Source organism: Gobius niger (genome assembly GCF_951799975.1).
Source record: "Gobius niger genome assembly, chromosome: 11".
Classification (NCBI taxonomy): domain Eukaryota; kingdom Metazoa; phylum Chordata; class Actinopteri; order Gobiiformes; family Gobiidae; genus Gobius; species Gobius niger.
This window is the reverse complement of record NC_136862.1, coordinates 21,907,378-21,924,593: the sequence shown is the minus strand read 5'-3', so window position 1 is coordinate 21,924,593 and position 17,216 is coordinate 21,907,378. Positions and strand designations below refer to the sequence as shown.

The 17,216-nt window shown below is 39.9% G+C and overlaps 2 protein-coding genes across 3 annotated transcripts in view; one reads left to right on the top strand and one right to left on the bottom strand.

The window, feature by feature from the left end:
• Positions 1–2,808: 2,808 nt before the first annotated feature.
• On the bottom strand, positions 2,809–12,774 carry smyd4 (SET and MYND domain containing 4). Its single transcript, XM_079566028.1, has 10 exons — positions 12,545–12,774; positions 11,882–12,026; positions 9,923–10,012; positions 7,555–8,560; positions 5,972–6,217; positions 5,499–5,683; positions 4,790–4,934; positions 4,600–4,716; positions 3,204–3,327; positions 2,809–3,003 (listed from the first exon to the last, which is right to left on the bottom strand). Exons 1-10 carry the CDS (start codon positions 12,676–12,678, stop codon positions 2,880–2,882), a joined length of 2,316 nt encoding a protein of 771 aa, XP_079422154.1. The 5' UTR covers positions 12,679–12,774; the 3' UTR covers positions 2,809–2,879.
• A 289-nt stretch (positions 12,775–13,063) lies between these two features.
• LOC306970158 (replication protein A 70 kDa DNA-binding subunit-like) overlaps positions 13,064–17,216 on the top strand; it is a 46,527-nt gene continuing 42,374 nt past the window's right edge. Inside the window, exons 1-9 of one of the 2 annotated variants that reach the window (XM_079566029.1) lie at positions 13,064–13,186; positions 13,496–13,543; positions 13,945–14,017; positions 14,098–14,206; positions 14,281–14,372; positions 14,450–14,539; positions 14,662–14,742; positions 14,833–14,913; positions 15,367–15,447. In XM_079566029.1, coding sequence (XP_079422155.1) covers positions 13,154–13,186; positions 13,496–13,543; positions 13,945–14,017; positions 14,098–14,206; positions 14,281–14,372; positions 14,450–14,539; positions 14,662–14,742; positions 14,833–14,913; positions 15,367–15,447 — 688 coding nt within the window. In that variant the 5' untranslated portion in view covers positions 13,064–13,153. The remainder of the gene's footprint in view (positions 13,187–13,495; positions 13,544–13,944; positions 14,018–14,097; positions 14,207–14,280; positions 14,373–14,449; positions 14,540–14,661; positions 14,743–14,832; positions 14,914–15,366; positions 15,448–17,216) is intronic. The other variant, XM_079566030.1, reaches the window with a different exon arrangement.

Genomic DNA, 17,216 nt, shown 5'->3' with positions numbered 1-17,216 from the left:
GCAGGCGGCCCAAACAGAGAGGAGGGGACAGTGTGAGCCTATTCAGAGCGATAGTGTTACCCACGTAGCGCTTTGTCGCTGTTTATGTACTAGACTGTAGCGACGTCCTGTCTGGCAATGCGCACAGCTTTTAAATACAGACAGGCACAACAGTAATACTCACTTTGCTGCTTTAAGAAAACACTTGGGAGTGCCAGCTATACAACAAAAAAAAAGAAAATAAGTGTTGTGGAGGCGACTTGAGAGCCGAAATGAGCCAACAGAGTCCATGTGAAGCTGTCTGTCTGTCTGAATGATTGTCCTTTATGCAGCGCTTTGTGTTCTTTTGTGTGAAAGCTGCTGTACACTTCCACTCAATGATATAATAGATACAATGACGTTTGTCACATAGGACCTCATAAACTAAAATTAGCTGTAGGTTACAAATATTGTCATTGGAGGGACTTTTGTTTTGACGTCAGTCCCAAAAGCCCATTGACCTGAGTAAATTGTGAGAAGAAGCAGGAGGCCCAAAAAAATCTGGCATCTGTTTTTCAGGACTTGGACAGTTCCCAGGTGACCGTCTAGTTTCACTCACTCGTAAAGAGGCGAATCTGCTTGCACAGTATAAAAAAAAACACTGTCACACATCTCAGCAAAGTACTTATTTTGTATGTATATTTAACTTGTATGTAAGGTTAAGGTGTCCTCTGCATTTCACACATCTTCAATGCCACACTGGGACAACCTATGAGTGGTGGGCGTCCGGGGACCCATTTGCAGATGTCACGCCGGGCTAACGGTCAGAATCAACCCTAACCTAACCCTCACTTGGGCATTCTCCTCTGACATGTCCCCTGTTTGCCCGAGGCCACAGACTTTAGCCTCTCTTCTGTACAGTTTTATAGCTGTTCCTCTACAGATGACCTTGCCGCCGTCTGTCTGTCTGCCTGCCTGGCTCTCCTCCAGACACGCTCGCTGTTAAACCCCAGCATAATTCAGGATGTCCCACTGCGATCTCAGTTTTAGGGTCTTTCACTCAACGGAGTCCTCTCCGTGTCTTTGAAACATATTTATAGGCCGTCACAGTCAAACTCACACGGATTATAACCTTGTATCCTTGTTCCACTTGAGCTGCAAACCTGGGAGAGAACGTTTGCAAGGTAATGGCCACACGTTTTCAACATCACACATTGTGGCAAGTAAAAACATTAAAGGTGCATTATGCAACTTTTTATGTGGAAAAAAACAAGTTGATATTTGTTCTTATTTGACCTTAAAGTGACCCAGTGGCTGTATGAGTGGTCAGCATGGTGCCTTTACTTTCCATCACAGTGGTCTCTACAATGCTCCAGGATCAATTGTTTTGTAGGTTTTCTGGCGAGAGGGCCGTCAGCGGTGAAAACCTTTAAAACAATTGATCCTGGAGCGTCCTAGAGACCACCGTAATCCAAAGTAAAGGAGCCATGCTGGGCCACTGGGTCACTACAAGGTCAAATACACACAAATATCGACTTTCCTTTTTGCATAAAAAGTTGCATAATGCACCTTTTAGTGGCAGAAAACAATACTATGTGAAAAATTACTTTTCATTTACATTACAAGTCCTGATTAGCCCTGATACATTTGTTTCAAAGGATTCAAAATTCAAATATTGTACCAACTATTGTGGCAATAAATGTTTGGAAAAAGCAGAATTGAAGATGTCAAAAAATATCTGTCAGTCTGTTCAGAAACTATTAACTTATTTTCACTTTCCCTGAGTAACTATAGGCTCTAACAAGACTCTGCCCCTTGAGTCATATAGTACTATATACACTTTCTTACTGTCAACTATTTCAGCCACTTAACCCTCATATCCGTCATCATACTTATTGAAATGGATTAGCACAAGTTCAAGGTTAAGTTATACCTGCTTGTAGAAACCATTGCTTCGAGAATCACAAGTGCATTTGCTTTCCATTCACTGGAGCGTGAAATTGAATTTGCAGTGAATGACTGCTGCCACCTAAAGGCCATAGCGCCACCTACACATGTACTGAGCAGTGATAAAACAGGCCCCTTAATTGGCAGCTTGTTAATATGTCAATTCTTATGGGACTACAAGCAACATAATAGATCGAAAGTGTCGCAACAAACAAACTCACGGTGCATTAAGTTCATTTCTGAGTACACGCAGCCGGGAAGTCCTACCTGACGGGGAGAGGAAAGGCATCATTGGAGCATGAAATTGAAATTATTGATAGATACACTGTGATGCGTAAAGGTCAGGAAGTTCCTATTCAAAGAGTGTTTACATGTAGCCATACAGCAGCCACAGGAAAACTCAAAGACAGCTGGGATAAGGTCATAGAAGATTATTTGCTTGGAATTGGCTGCTCTGCCACCAATGTATTTAATTCCCATAAGAAAATTAACAAACCTTTTTACAGATTTTGGCTGCAATAAATATGAGCAGAGCATTGGTTTAGTTTCAAACTCTCAGCTAGGTTGGATAGTTATATCTGTTTCTTGTTGCCCACGTTGATATTTGAGGGTAGCATATTCTTTGGCAAGTTCTGACAAAAAAGTTTAGATGTCTTTGCTTTTTACTTCAACTTGAGTAACAACACTTTGACGGCAATCATGTGAAGTTAAAACAAGACAACTTCTGAACAGACAGGTCCAGTTGTCAATTGATTTAACCACTTGGATGTCTGAGAATGTTTATCATTTTGAAGTGGCTAATACTCTGTTTTCGAGTGCAATATTTTCTCCTCTGCACCCCCAACATTTACAAGGGTTGATTGATGGCAAAATAGTACCGTTATCTCCAAATAGAAAGATGAATCAATGTGGGGACAGTGTTGGCAGCTTGATATTTTATTTAGTGCAAAACTCCCAAACAAACTTGTGACAGACTACGGGCTTAGACAGCGCTCCATCGCCCGAAGCTCCTGTAATTCATCGCACTCAGGTCCGCAGTGACGCCGCAGCAGCCGCCTGACCTTGGGAATGACGGAAAGAGCTGCACTTCTGGCACCACTGGAAGAAAAATAAATAATCTAAATAACAAGTCAAAACTGACATTTTCTGGGCCATAATACAAGAAGGAGGGACAAATGAGGCAGCACATAGAGTGGGGAAGTTTCATATTCATATAATTTTAGATTCAGATTGCTACATAATAATATTGAAACAGCTTTCTGAATCAGCTGTAATATAGTGTATAAGCCAGTGCTTACCCATTGAAGTGAAGCTGGGTTAATTTGAAGAGCTGCCGACCGAGCTCAATGCTCTCTTCTCCAAATTGGGAACTAATAGCTGTCACACTGTGCTGCAGATGGACTGCAGCGTTTCCCCAATCACCTAAGGAAAACAGAAGGGAGTTTGACACAAAACGCACTTCCACCTTCTCCATCCAGGCTTGGGACTGGGGCAAAGAGTACACTGGGCCTGTGTTATAAGAAAATGTGTGGACCGTTATTATTTCTTTTGTCGAATCAAGTCAATTACATAAGAGATAACAGAACAGACAGTGAGAATGGATGGCTCGAGGTCAGCAGTTCTATCTCAGCTCTGATGAATGTGGTGTGAGTGAGTGATTAGACTTGTTACAAAACACATGGCTGTCAGTTAATAATCATTCCTCTGAGCTAGAACATTTCCGGTTCCACTTTGTGTATGTCGTTTCAAGTGTGCCAGGGTGTTGTTGAAAATGTGAAAATATCATAAAAATAGAAGGAGTTTTGTTTTTGGATTGAGTCTGGATGCAAGATAAAGAAACAAAGGGCAAGGCAAAATAGCAGCTCCAGCAGAAAGAAATGATTGGCTTGGCTTTAATAAATTCCTCGCCACTTGAGACACAGCATGAGATTTTTATGGCCCAACAAACAAGAGGATCTCCAGGTATGAGCTATCAAAGCAGTTCTAGTTTAGCTTTGGATTTGCCATAATACTACAGTTTATGACTCACCGCATTATTATATAATTCTTAGCGTACTTTATTTTTACTTTCTTTGAGAAAGGATTCCAATTTCCCTCCAGAAAATATGCATAAAAGAGTACTTATTTGGCACAAAATTGCTGGGGAACAACAATGTATCCCCAATGGCATACAAGAGGAGCTATAAACAGCCGGGCTTTCATAAAACCTTGTGAGTGGTGAATGTGCTGATAAACGATAAACAAGCATGGCTGTGTAGCCACTTTCCCAAGAGACTGAAATTATCTGCTGAGTTGATGCGTTCACTGGCCTAAAAAACATCATCCGCCATGACGCAGCAATAACACATGCTCATTAATTAGGCTTTCATCTCCTCAAAAAATTCACTCAGCACTGTTACACTATATTAGACTCCAACTCTGTTACACTATATTAGACTCCAACTCTGTTACACTATATTAGACTCCAACTCTGTTACACTATATTACAACGGCTCTCAGTCTGTGGCGCGGGTACTACAGGCTGTATCAGGTTGCACTTTTAATAAAAACTGCACTGAAACAAGAGCATACTGTATTATCTAGAAATTATATATGAACGTGAACCACTGAAATATTTCTACATTTCACAACAATGTAAATATTTTATCTGTGCTTGTTTATCCAACTACTGCAGGTGATATAAATTATTGTTACCCATTGTGGCGAACGCTCTTGCCGTAGCGTCTTCCAGCTCTCCCTGCAGTGGATGAGCGTCTGATAAGATCAAACCACAAAGCACTTGCGTTTGGTTTAACAATCTAAGGGCTTCCTCTGCACACAAAAAAAACTGTCAATTCCGCACCTCTTTTTTTAATAATCAATTTAATAGGTTTCAGATTCAGACCTGGCTTATCCCTCTCCATGAGTTGCACTGCTCTCTCCAAGTTCACTTTGATTTCTTGCAGCTTTTGGTCCAATTCAGAGCTTGACACAAAATGGCTGCACTTGGAATAGGAGCAGATGAAGCCAGGTTCCTTGTCCTTACTTCTCTGTACAAGAAATAGAGCACAATAATATAAGTAAATGTCCTGGAACAACCCCCACAGATATAGCTTCTATAAATGTTATGTTATGTGTTTGTATCTCAATCTTTTGAAATTGCATAATTAAATATGACTCTCTTAAAATGGTTCTCAAATTGGACTTGTGTGGAAATGTAGAAAGCCTTTTCCGGCAGGGGTGTCCAAAAGGGGCCCACTTTTAATTGGCCCGCTGTAAATTCTAAAAATATAATTGAATTTTTCTTTTTTTCTTTGCTTTAATTGAATATATACATAATAAATTAAAATCCATTAATAGAAAGCTGTGATTTTTTATTACTTTATTCAATCAAAAAGCCTAGTTAACATTTTATTGAATTTGCTACCTTTAGTGCAATAGAAGGTGAAGTTGTAAATCTGACCTCTACAGTTGTTTGTACTGTTCTGTATGTGGCCCTTAATGAAAAAAACTGTTCAATATAGTTCACATACTATATTTGATTGGCAGACTGGTCTAAAACATTATTTCACATACACACCCGCATCTGAAACCTTAAAATTGTGTTCACCTACTTTAAGAGCAGCTTTGCACTTCGCACACTGTAGTTTTGTCTCATGTTGATTGGTATTTTCTTCAGCTCCATCCTTCTCCTCCTGGTCTTCCTGCAGAGTACAGGCCTCACACTGACAATGAAAATTGTATTGTTCGAACAAGAGCCGCCTGCGCTCCTGGGTTTTCATCCGACTGCTGTGTGGACCTGAGGATCAAAGAAACACACATATAAAATATAACAATATAAAAAAATAAATAAAAAAAACAGCTGCTACTGCTGCAGAAAAGTTTGTAAAGAAAGATCTAGAAAGTAGGGTTACGTAAAATACAAAATTAGAGACGTTAATCACAATGGCAAGAACACTGCTGTTAAATAAGACTCACAGTGCATAAAAAAAGCATTTATTTAGCACCAAACATCAAACAGTAGGTGCCATACTCGCTATGTCTGGCAGCCTAAAGATGTGTGATACAGTGTATGCACAAATAATACCATAGCAATGGAGGATCTCTTGCCCAGGAGCCATGGCTTTAGCTGCTCGAACAGTCGCTGTTACGCCCCGATTTGCATTTCCTGTGAGGTCTTTGGAACGATCTGGACCAGGACTGGATGAGGATCCTGTAGTGAACGACAGGCTGGTGTTTGAACTACATGCGTGGTTCAGGAGGCTCAGAGTTGGAAACAGAGCAGTAGCAATACGCATCTCACGACTCGACTGCACTGATGAGGTGGCTGGGCCTGGGGAGACACACAGAGAACAAATGCATTGAGCAGTGAAAATCTACAGCTTGAGAGAAAGTACAAATTAGTCATATTAATTACATACTGTAGTAATTGTGTACCGAACATTCTTTACAGAGGCTAGATGCAAGTTGGCCATTTCATACTCACTACTGCCACCTCAGGTCATACGTGTAACTGCACCTTCTATATTACAGGGATATTTCAGGATTTTTTGACATAGGGCCTCATTTCCTAGTTATCCAGAGTGTTGTTGATTTCTGGAGATATTTTTTGTAATTCATGCAGTTCTTAAATTTGAAGAGTTTAGTGGTGCTAGGCTAGTGCAAGGCTAGCACATTTCTATGGTATCAGCGAGCCTGCATTAAAAACAGTCTGACCCGCTCCACAGTGCACCTGAGGCAAATCACTTATAACGCCAAACTATGCATTACATGAATGATCGCATTTTGAGGGACTATTTTCTAACAGATCGCTCCGCCGCCGTGTAGTTTACACAACCACAAAGTTGATGCTGCTGAAATATAAGGTCTTTTAAATGCAAAAGGTTCAAAATATTCTATCGACACAGACATTTATATGGTTAGTCTGGCGTTATAAGTGATTTGCCTCAGGTGCTCTGTGGAGCGGGTCAGACTGTTTTTAATGCAGGCTAGCTGATATCGTAGAAATGCACTAGCCTTGCACTAGCCTAGCGCCACAAAACTCTTCAAATAAAAGAAAAGCTTGAATTACAAAAAAAATATCTCCAGGAATTAGCAACACTCTGAATAACTAGGAAATGAGGCCCTATGTCAAAAATCCTGAAATATCCCTTTAAGCTCGTCCATGATGGCACTTCGGACCCGAATTAACACATTTTTGAGTGACAGTGCAGGATTTTTTCTACACATCTGGACATGGCTGGATTCTGGAACATGTAGGTTTTGACATTTTTAAACTCGGTATAGTCCCTTTAAGTAAATATGAAAAAGTAAGAGTCAAAAATAAAGCATCTTGCATCCTTTTTTTTCTATTATCATTGATTACATTTTCTTTCTTATCATGTAACTGTATCATGTATCTATGGAACACACCTTGTTGACATGGTTTAGTAAAATATTGCAACAATATTATCTCAATATTCATGATTGTTTTTAAATAACTTTTAGCTGTACAGCTCTTACCTATCAAATACTAAATCAACTCAATTTGTAATTTCACTTCTTACTTGCTGAAATAACATTACATTCATGCCCCGTCGCGAGATATAATTTCACCAGAATAAGTGTTGCCTCTTCTAATCTGACAGCGAATAGTTATGATAACTTCAATGAACTCGATATGCACGTCACCTGTGTCCTGGAGCACTGTGATGGCCTGAGCATTACACCTCAGCTGCAGCATGTGCCTGAGGACTGCACTTCCCATCAGCCACTGCTCCGGGCACCACTCGGAGTCCACCGCTTCTTCCTGCGCTTCTCCTGATCTCTCTTCTGATTGGGCTGTCTCCCCTGCAGGTCTCCTCCCGGGTTCCCGTGAACCTGGGGGCGGAGGTCCTGTCCTGGCAGCGCCCATCTTTAGGTAGACTGTTGCCACGGTGACGGCTGCCAGAAAGCGTAGTCGGGCGCTGTGGTGACTCAAGTGATGCGTTAAGTGGAAAACGCTGAGGTATGAGTCACCGCAATGTGAAAGAGCTGCCACATTTGCATGACAGTAATTGCTGGCTACGCCGCAATTGCTGTCGCCGGGCCCTTTGCGCTCGCTCTGATGTCTTGCCATTCGGATGTTTTTAATCCCAGCTTTTAGTGTCACCCTCAGAGCGAGCTGCGCCAGCACACCCAACAATATTAGATCTGCTCCAAGACAACACTCCCATTTGTGATACTCTACCCATGCTTCTTTCTGACAAGCTTCTGAACAATATCGGCTATAACTGCAGCTCTCACAAGGTATAAGGTGCAAAGACTTAGACAAGCACCTATGGCAAAATCTATGCTCTGGCCCAAATAACTCTTCCCCTTTTACCTCATCCATCCCTGGGATAAGAACCAAGCTGTATGGCTTGTCTGTCAGCACGACCTTCCCTGGTGCAATTCTCTCTTTGACCAACAGATGTCGCCCTTTGTCCAGGCTGAAACCCACAGTGGCCTGAGGACAAATCCCTAAACTGAAACGTTCCCCAGCAGCTTGTCTCCTGTCCCCGTCTGGCGCATTACGGTTCTCTGAGGGATGATCGGCTTTTGCCTCCTGATCCGTGGAGAGGTGGCGCAGGCACAGAGCGCGGCGGTCCTGCAGTTTGTGTAAGAGATGAGAGGGGTAGCCGCTCGTCAAGGCCAAATCAATGTCATCCAGAGATTCCTGAAACAAAGGCAAAATCTTATTGAAAACGGGCTCTGAGCTGTGACAGTCAGCGAGTTGCACTGATGTAGTCAAAGGTGCACCGCCATGAAAAGGCAGCCTGCAATTTAAACTACGCATAGAATTAAAACACTGCATTAGCATAAGAAATTAATACTTGTTTTTTCTGACAGCTTAACAGTGTATAATTCACAATATTTTGCAAAAGTTTTGGATGGGGTTTAGAATAAAGATGAAGATGATAAAGATGCATCTTAAATATTCAAAACGAGACGAGTAAGTGCTCCCATCTTGTAATCATAAATTTGCTTTTTAGTTCATGCTCTTCATTAATCATAAGTTAAATGCTCTTTTCATTGAGTCACACAACTGTGTCTCTAATCATTTATCCTTTTCTCACGACAGACCATCATCCGTACTGTTCCACGGGGTATTCCATTATAAACTAGGTTGCTAGGTGGTTGCTGGTTGGTACACATTGAACTTACCTGACAATGAGTCTCCTATCTAGTGCCTCAAAAGCTGGATGTGAATCTCCACCTGCACTGAGCCAATTAGACCTTGAAATAACATTGGCTTTCTTATTGTCCCATGCAGCTCAGATTTCTTGTAAGCTGCTGAGCCAGTAGCAATAAATGCATAATGCTTGATTTGTTAGACTCAAAAGCGGTAATTACAACGGTGAGACTGTTAATAATGCTCAAAACGGGAACGAGTTGAGCTAAGCCAACCAAGTGGTTCTGGAGTCTCCAAGGACCATCGAGATTGTTCATTGTTCGGGATAATGGCTGAGATCGTATTGTTGAGTTGTGAAAACAGATGAAAGTCATTTATCACTATTATTTTCCTTAAGTCTGTACAGTAAAGAAAAAGTGTCTTTCCAAAAGCCATCTTCAACTGACGAAAAAAAAAAGTGCATCATCAGGCCTAACAAGGACTCAGTCAACTCTACACCAGGACCAAACTTCAGGGCTACGTGTTGATTACTGAGATAGATCTGGTGGGGAAAAGGCAGAACTTTGTGCACAAAACTGAATAGGAAACCATAATTTTAACCAAGCCTAACTGCATAAAGCTAAAGCAGGGGTAAAGCAGGACTAAACAGCTGTAAATGAGGACTAGAAGAAAGTGAAATCTTAAACTGTTGTACATTCTATGGACAAAAACTTCTTTCTTCTTTAATCTTTACATTTTCCAGCCGCATGCCCTGGACGGAGCATGTATTCAATTCCGCATAGTTTGGAAACCACTGGGTTAAGACCTGACTTTCAATAGCAAGCATTTTTTCCCACGTAAACTTTTTAACCCTAACCCTCAGACAAATATTTCAACATTTAACCACTGAAATGTCAAAGAACCCACCTGATAGAGCTGCAGATGGCACAGTGCAGCAGAGCGGTTGGCGTAGCACAGGGACAGCTGCTGTGAACTTCGGGGAGCCAGGCATATGCCCTGTCATGAGAGGGAACACAGGAGCTCCATGTTTATGCATATTAACGAGGTCTGGGACGAGTGCCCCACTTAGCAGCATAAACTGTAAATAAATCCCCAAATGCATTTTAAATGAGTGTTTAACCTTTACAGAAGAGCAGATGACATTTTAAAGAGACAGCTAGCATATTTGACCAAGAACTAATAAAGCATAATCAAGCAGCAGGCAAAAACTATTTTGGATTCCTGGACCTTGAATAGAGTCAGGTTCTCTACTTCAAACTTTAAGCACACACATATTCTATAGTAGGCACAACTATTTGTAGAACACAATTCGTAAACATAGTATTTCCAAGTTCTTTAGTGAACATGAATTTATTAAAAGTATGCTGTATATGAGTACACTTAGATATCAATAAGAAGTAAACAATCATCAGGGACTGGTATCAGATATCAGCGCCGATGCTGGAAAAAATACAATATCGGGAATCCGCGAACTGAACTGAACTGATACCTGTTTTGGCTCTCACTGCCTTAAAATCACAACTTTCATGGAGAAAAGAGGAACGTTCACTTTTTCATTCAGAGAAAGACACTTTTATAGGGACTAGACAGAGTTTAAACATTTTAAAATTATGTATTTCTACCCCCAGTAGCTCCAGCAATATTCCTTATGTGTAGAATGAGCCCAGACCTATTCACTACAACTGCCACAACTAAAATCTTGCACTGTCACTCAAAAAGTATCGTCATACATGAGCTTGATATAGAAACTGCAGTTACACGAAAGACCTAAGGTGGCAGTAGCGAGTGTAAACATTATAACGGCCATCTAGTCCCTTTAAGAAAGTCTCTTTGTATTGGTTCATATCGGATATCCGCAGATACTCAAACCCCCAATATCGGTATCAGTAGCAAAAAAAGCTGGATCGGGGCATCTCTAATAATCAAAATGAAACTACGTATTGTGCAACTGAGCACAGGAAACCAATCATTCATGTCTGGACTAACCAATAAATCTCTGCTACTTATGATGACAGATTGCGTGCAGTAATAGGCTATAGCAGGGGTTCTTAAATGAATCTTTTGACCTCAAGGCCCAACCTTGTCTGTACAAAGCAACCAGAGGCCCATTCACATTTCAAAGACTATAGCCTGGCTGTGAGATTTTTTTTTATTGCAGGACGACAATGCTTCTGATTGGCAAGGGATCGCTGACAGCCGTCTCTGATTGGCTCAGTTCAATGAATCTCAATAAAACGCCTTTAGTAGATATTACTATCTTTAGGGTTAGGACGAGTTTGGATTAGTTTAGCTTGACTAGTCAGCAAATCAGAGGACGTCTTGTTACCGCTGCCAGCTATACTCACTTCTTTCTCTTTAAATTTGTTTAGTTTTTAGTTTATTTAACCAGGAAAGTCCCACTGAGATTAAGAATGTCTTTTTCAGGGGAGTCCTGGCCCCAGAGGGGAACCTATTGTACATGTTTTAGTTGTAGGGGAAACCGGAGTACCCGGGGCAAACCGGAGTACCCGGAGGAAACCGGAGTACCCGGAGGAAACCTTCGCAGACACGGGGAGAACATGCAAACTCAACACAGAGAGGCCCCATCCAGGTGGGAATCAAACCCGGGACCTTCTGCTATGAGGCACGAGCGCTAACCACTGCACCACAGTGCTGCCCAGTTATGGTAAACTCAGTTAAGAATAAATCGAGAACAGTATGGCTGGCCAGCCTACCTTCCATAGGTAGTACTGTACATAGTAGTAGAATCAGTGGGCTATAGGGTTGCATTTATTCATGTTTATGTACATACTGTACTTTAATTACCGATTTCATGATTTGCAAAAACCTTTGGCCAGAAACCACAAAAAACATGACTGTGTTTACCTGTGAATAGTGCAGGGCTGCAAGGGTGTAGTCTTTGGTCTTGAAACTTGAGTTTCCCCGCTCTCTGCTTTTAGAGGCTTTGTCTTCACTCTTCTGTAGACACTTTTCAGTAGACAGGCTCAGTAGAAAGTCTTGATCATCTTGCCTGGAAAACATAATCAGAAAATAATGGGATGGTACTGTAGCCAAAATATTTACGTTACTAAAATAATTTTACTCAAGTAGAAGTAAATAGTTGTGGCCCAAATATTTACTCAAGTAAGATTAAAAAAGTACATTATACTTGAGTAGTGTGAGTACTGAGGGTGTTTGAGCGCCAACGTTTGATTCAGTAGTGATAGAAATTACACTAAACATGAAATAATGTGAAAATTGTTCATATAAAGTAAATATCATAAAAACAAAAATAATCATGAAGAATTGTGTAAACATAACACAAAATGCATCGATTTTACGAAACAAAATTAACATTTATACACTGTGGCATGATCTACTATTTATTCATTTTTTTGACAGACCTAAGAGTGCAGATACTAATTACTCAAATAAAAGTACATTCAAAGTTACTTAAGTACATGCACTTGATTCCAAAATTCCAAACCAATAAGTAAAATTGTCATATATTATAGTGAGATGCTGTGGTGCAGTGCGGGAGATACTCACGTCATCAGACTTTGAGCAAATTTAAAAACATCATCTATTTCAGAGATTGATGAAAAAGTCTCCCTTTGATCAGAATCGAGAGCAGCCCATTTCTGTGCCACGTGCTCCTGCCACTGAGGACACGGCAAATCCATTTTTAAGTCCACTTACACCTTTATGAGCCATAAATCAAGCAGTTAGAAGTTTGTTTTGGGTCTTCCCATTTTTCTCCACGCTTTCGTACCACGAGATTTGAGTCTATCAAGTTTCAGACTACTCTATTGCTGCTTCCGACAATAGCTAAAAATAAAAGCACACCACGATACAAATTATACGACGTTTTTGATTATTGTCTTATTTTAGTCACAGTTTATTCAAAATTTTCCTTTCCCATTTAAATGTTGTTTAACTTCTCTGAGCGTAGCAGCAAAAGCCTGAATCGCAAATATTTTAAGGTTTTATTTTGAATGTACTTTTTCGCTATTTCCGCTACGTTTCACTTTCGATTTGATATTACGGAAGTCTCGTTTATTCTCGCGACACGTGTGGCCCCTTTAACTTGAGACGAGAGAAGCTACAAAACGACAAGTCTTTTTTATTTATTACCTGAATAACTTTTCTAAAAACACCATGAGTGCGAGACTGACAGAAGGGGCAGTTGAAGTGAGCACTGTATTGCATTTTCATGTGACTGCTATATTTTTTAACAATGAGCGATAAGAATAATACAAGCTCTCCCTGCTAGCTTAAGCTGCTATCATTGTGACACATGATCAAAACAACTGACTTTTGTTGAACCTCTTTAATAAAAAGATAAACGTCATGCGATAAATGAAGTAAATGGTTATATATTATTTCTCTGCTAGTATTTGAATATTGGCTTGTATGTGCCATTTTTTTGTAATGCTATTTAAAACTTTGTGGTAAGTGATATTTGATAGGGGTGTACTAACAGCTATGTGTTTTGCTCAGGCCCTAATGAAAGGCACAGGAGTGTCAAATACAGTCCTCCAGCTGATGGTAAGGAATGACTCTCAATGTAATATATACATATATATATATATATATATATATATAATTTATTTATTTGCTAGGTACAGTGCTTATTGACAGTACTACTTCAGGCCCATGCATGTAAACACGCAATCATCTGATGTCACCCGTTGCACACCTAAATACAATCTCATTTATTTTTATTTTTAGTGTTAGGAACTGAAGCACACATGGGAAACCTGCACAGGCACGGCCACAATAGTGTTTTCTAAATAATACAAATCTTGCAAAAAGATTTGTTTAGTTGGACTCATGATTGTTCCTGGAACTTCCTGAAATAATCGCAGATGCTGGATGTATTTATTGTCAGAACTGTTCTTGCATTGTTTGTACATAAAATCAGTCTGTGTATTTTGTCTGTGTTGCAGAATGCAAAACAAATTGCAAACAACCCACCACGAATTCGGCTCATATTGAGTGATGGTGTGCACACTTCAGCATGTAAGTCTTATTTCACCAAATGGAGATAATAATTGATTTAAAATAATATACATCTAAATATGATAAACTTGCCTTTACAGCCTTTATAATTGCCACTCAGTTAAACCATCTTTTTAATGAGGATCAGTTGGAACCTTACTGTGTGTGTCTGTTGAAAAAAGTTCTCGTCAACACTTTGAAAGATGGACGGTATGTTTATTTCCTTCAATCTGGGAGTTGACCTTTGAGTTTTACTTTCTGCAACTTCTTCACTGTTTTTGTAGACGTGCAGTTGTTGTAATGGACATGGAAATTATTAAGTCTGCAGAAGAAGTGGGGGAGAAGATTGGGGATCCTGTGCCATATAATTCAGATAGTACGGATTTGTCAGAAGACTAATTTGTGATCCGTGGCTTTGCACACAGTAATATTTTCATTTTTATATTTCACCAGATAAACCCTCATCACAAGAGGGAGGTGATTCTAATTCTCCTCCCTCTACATCTGAGGTTGAAAAAGACAACTCTTTCAGCTGGAAAAATAGTGAGTGAAGCATCACGTTAAAACCTTGTTTACTTACTACTGTACAGTACAGTTGCCTGGTTTATTCAGTACCTGTCAAAGTGCAACATGTTTCTGAAAATGTTGTACTTTTATATTTATAGATACAACGCCACAGAAGCATCTCCCAAGTACCCCTCCTTCTACATCTTCAGATCATCGAAAATCTTTCTTCAAGAGCAATAGTTAATGCCCCTTAAATTTATACTCTCTATCTTTTTTTCTTTTTAAATGTATACAGTTGTGAACAATCAAATCTGTACTTAAATTTGCAGATACACCATCACCTCAGAAGTCTTTCTTAAGTACTCCCCCTTCAACATCTTCAAGACCTGGACCCTACAACAAAAACAGCAGTAAGTGCTAAAAGGATATTGCATTGTATATAATAATCATAATAATGATGATGATGATGATGATGATGATGATGATGATGATGATGATGATATAGTAATCATAATTATCCAAATCACTAGAATATGTTATATACATTAACAATAGGCCTTGCTGCCCTTGCTATGCCTGTTCAGATTTCGGAAGCTAAGTAACGTTGGGTTTAGCCTGGGCTACAAACAGAGCTTACCACCATCAAGTATGGAGTGAATGAGCAATGCACAAAATAAAATAAAAATACTTTGAGTGAAACAACATCTCCCAGGTACCCTTCCTTCTACATCTTCAGATCACCGAAAATATTCCTTCAACAGCAACAGTTAATGCCCCTTAAATTTATACTCTATCTTTTTTCTTTTTATTTCTTTTTAAATGTATACAGTTGTGAACAATCAAATCTGTACTTAAATTTGCAGATACACCATCACCTCAGAAGTCTTTCTCAAGTACTCCCCCTTCAACACCTACAAGACCTGGACCCTACAACAAAAACAGCAGTAAGTGCTAAAAAGATATTGCATTGTATATAATAATCATAATGATCAAAATAACCATGATAATCATAATAATAATATAGTAATCATAATTATCCAAATCCCTAGATTGTTGTTGGAAGCTAATTAAGGTTGGGTTTAGCCTGGGCTATAAACAGAGCTTACCACCATCAAGTATGGAGTGGATGAGGAATGCACAAAATAAAAAAAAATGACTTTGAGTGCCTGAAACAGCGCTATATAAGACTAATACATTATGTATATTAATACACTTATGTTGAGGTATGCGACCAATGAGAAGCAGGATACCCTATAGCTAACAATTTATAAAGATAATTGAGACAGCACGGTGGTGTTATTCTAAATAAATCAGACTTTGGGAAGCAGCAGCAGCCTCTCCAAAGGTCCACAGCTTACTTCTGTTTGTGTGTGAAGCCAGTAGAACAAATTACCAAATTGACTCATTTAAACTGTTCTGTTTTGGTTAAATGGCCCCATTCCCATTTTGGCCCACTATTTAATGATATATTATTTACATAATTGGGATTAAAATATTTATATGTAGTGTTGCAGTTGCTTTGTACATTTGACAGTCCTGTTATGTTTCATTATAGTGGATGACATGGATCAGATTAGTCATAGGTTTATTCACTGTATTGCCTCAATTTGTCTCTTTACACTTGTAAGAACTGCTGTGACTATTTACTATTTACAAACTCTTATCTCTGTATGTATCTAAAGGCTGGAATTATGTTTTAATGAAATGATTTTATTGGGTTACTTTTGTCCACCAATAGAGGGCGCCATAGATCCTTGTAGGAAAGCAGCACTGTTGAGACATGTCCAGGCTTTTCCCTAGATTTCTTTTTAATGTCATAGTCATTGTTGCTGGCTTTTAGTCTCATTTCCACAACTGCAAATCCTGGTGAGCTTTGATATCCGTAGCACTTAGTGTTTAAAGGCTGGAGAGTTGCTGAAGAACAGGATGAAACCAGAGGAACGGTGCACTAGTTGGTTTGCGGAGCAGATGAAAGCAGCCACAGGTAATTTTAAATGAATGGACTAGACTTGTTCTTCTGCCTTGATTTATTTCACGTTGTGCACTTTTATCATATTTACTGTGGAGAAGCAGAGCTGGTGCCCACTGGCTACTGCTGCTGTTGAAGTCCAACTATCCCAAATGCTTAAGCACATTTTTATAATAAGAGTAGATGCTCAGGCTGGTGCTGGTCTGCTGCCATGTACCATGAGTAAAGTAGCTTGTTTTATCGACTCTTCTTTTATTAGCCGTGTGTTTGTTTCACTCAGTTGTTTTATACCAGATACTGCCCCCAGCACTGACATTGATTTTGCTATGTGGCAGAAATCTACCCAGCAGTGCTTTAAGTGGAGGGTGTCTGTGTGTGGGTGGATAATGAGCCACGGCTATATGCTGTGTATTTGTATGCTTGTGTAGGTGTGTATGACTGAAGGAGTTTGTGTGGGCCGCTGATGGGCCTGCAGTTCATGGCTTCATGAATATTGTGGATCAAATCCCCTCGTAGCGATGAACAGACGCGGGAGACTGGACTAATTTGACTCAGCACATCTGACTGGGTGCATTAAGTAGTCCGGACTTCGCACTCGTTATACTCTTTGATCCATGTTACCTCCGAGATCCAGATGATACACAAAACCTGCTGCTTCACTTAATTGTGCTGTTGATGAAATGGGATTGCATTCATCTTTGCAACGTTTGCATACAAATCCAGAGTGGTTTCTCCTACTCCATC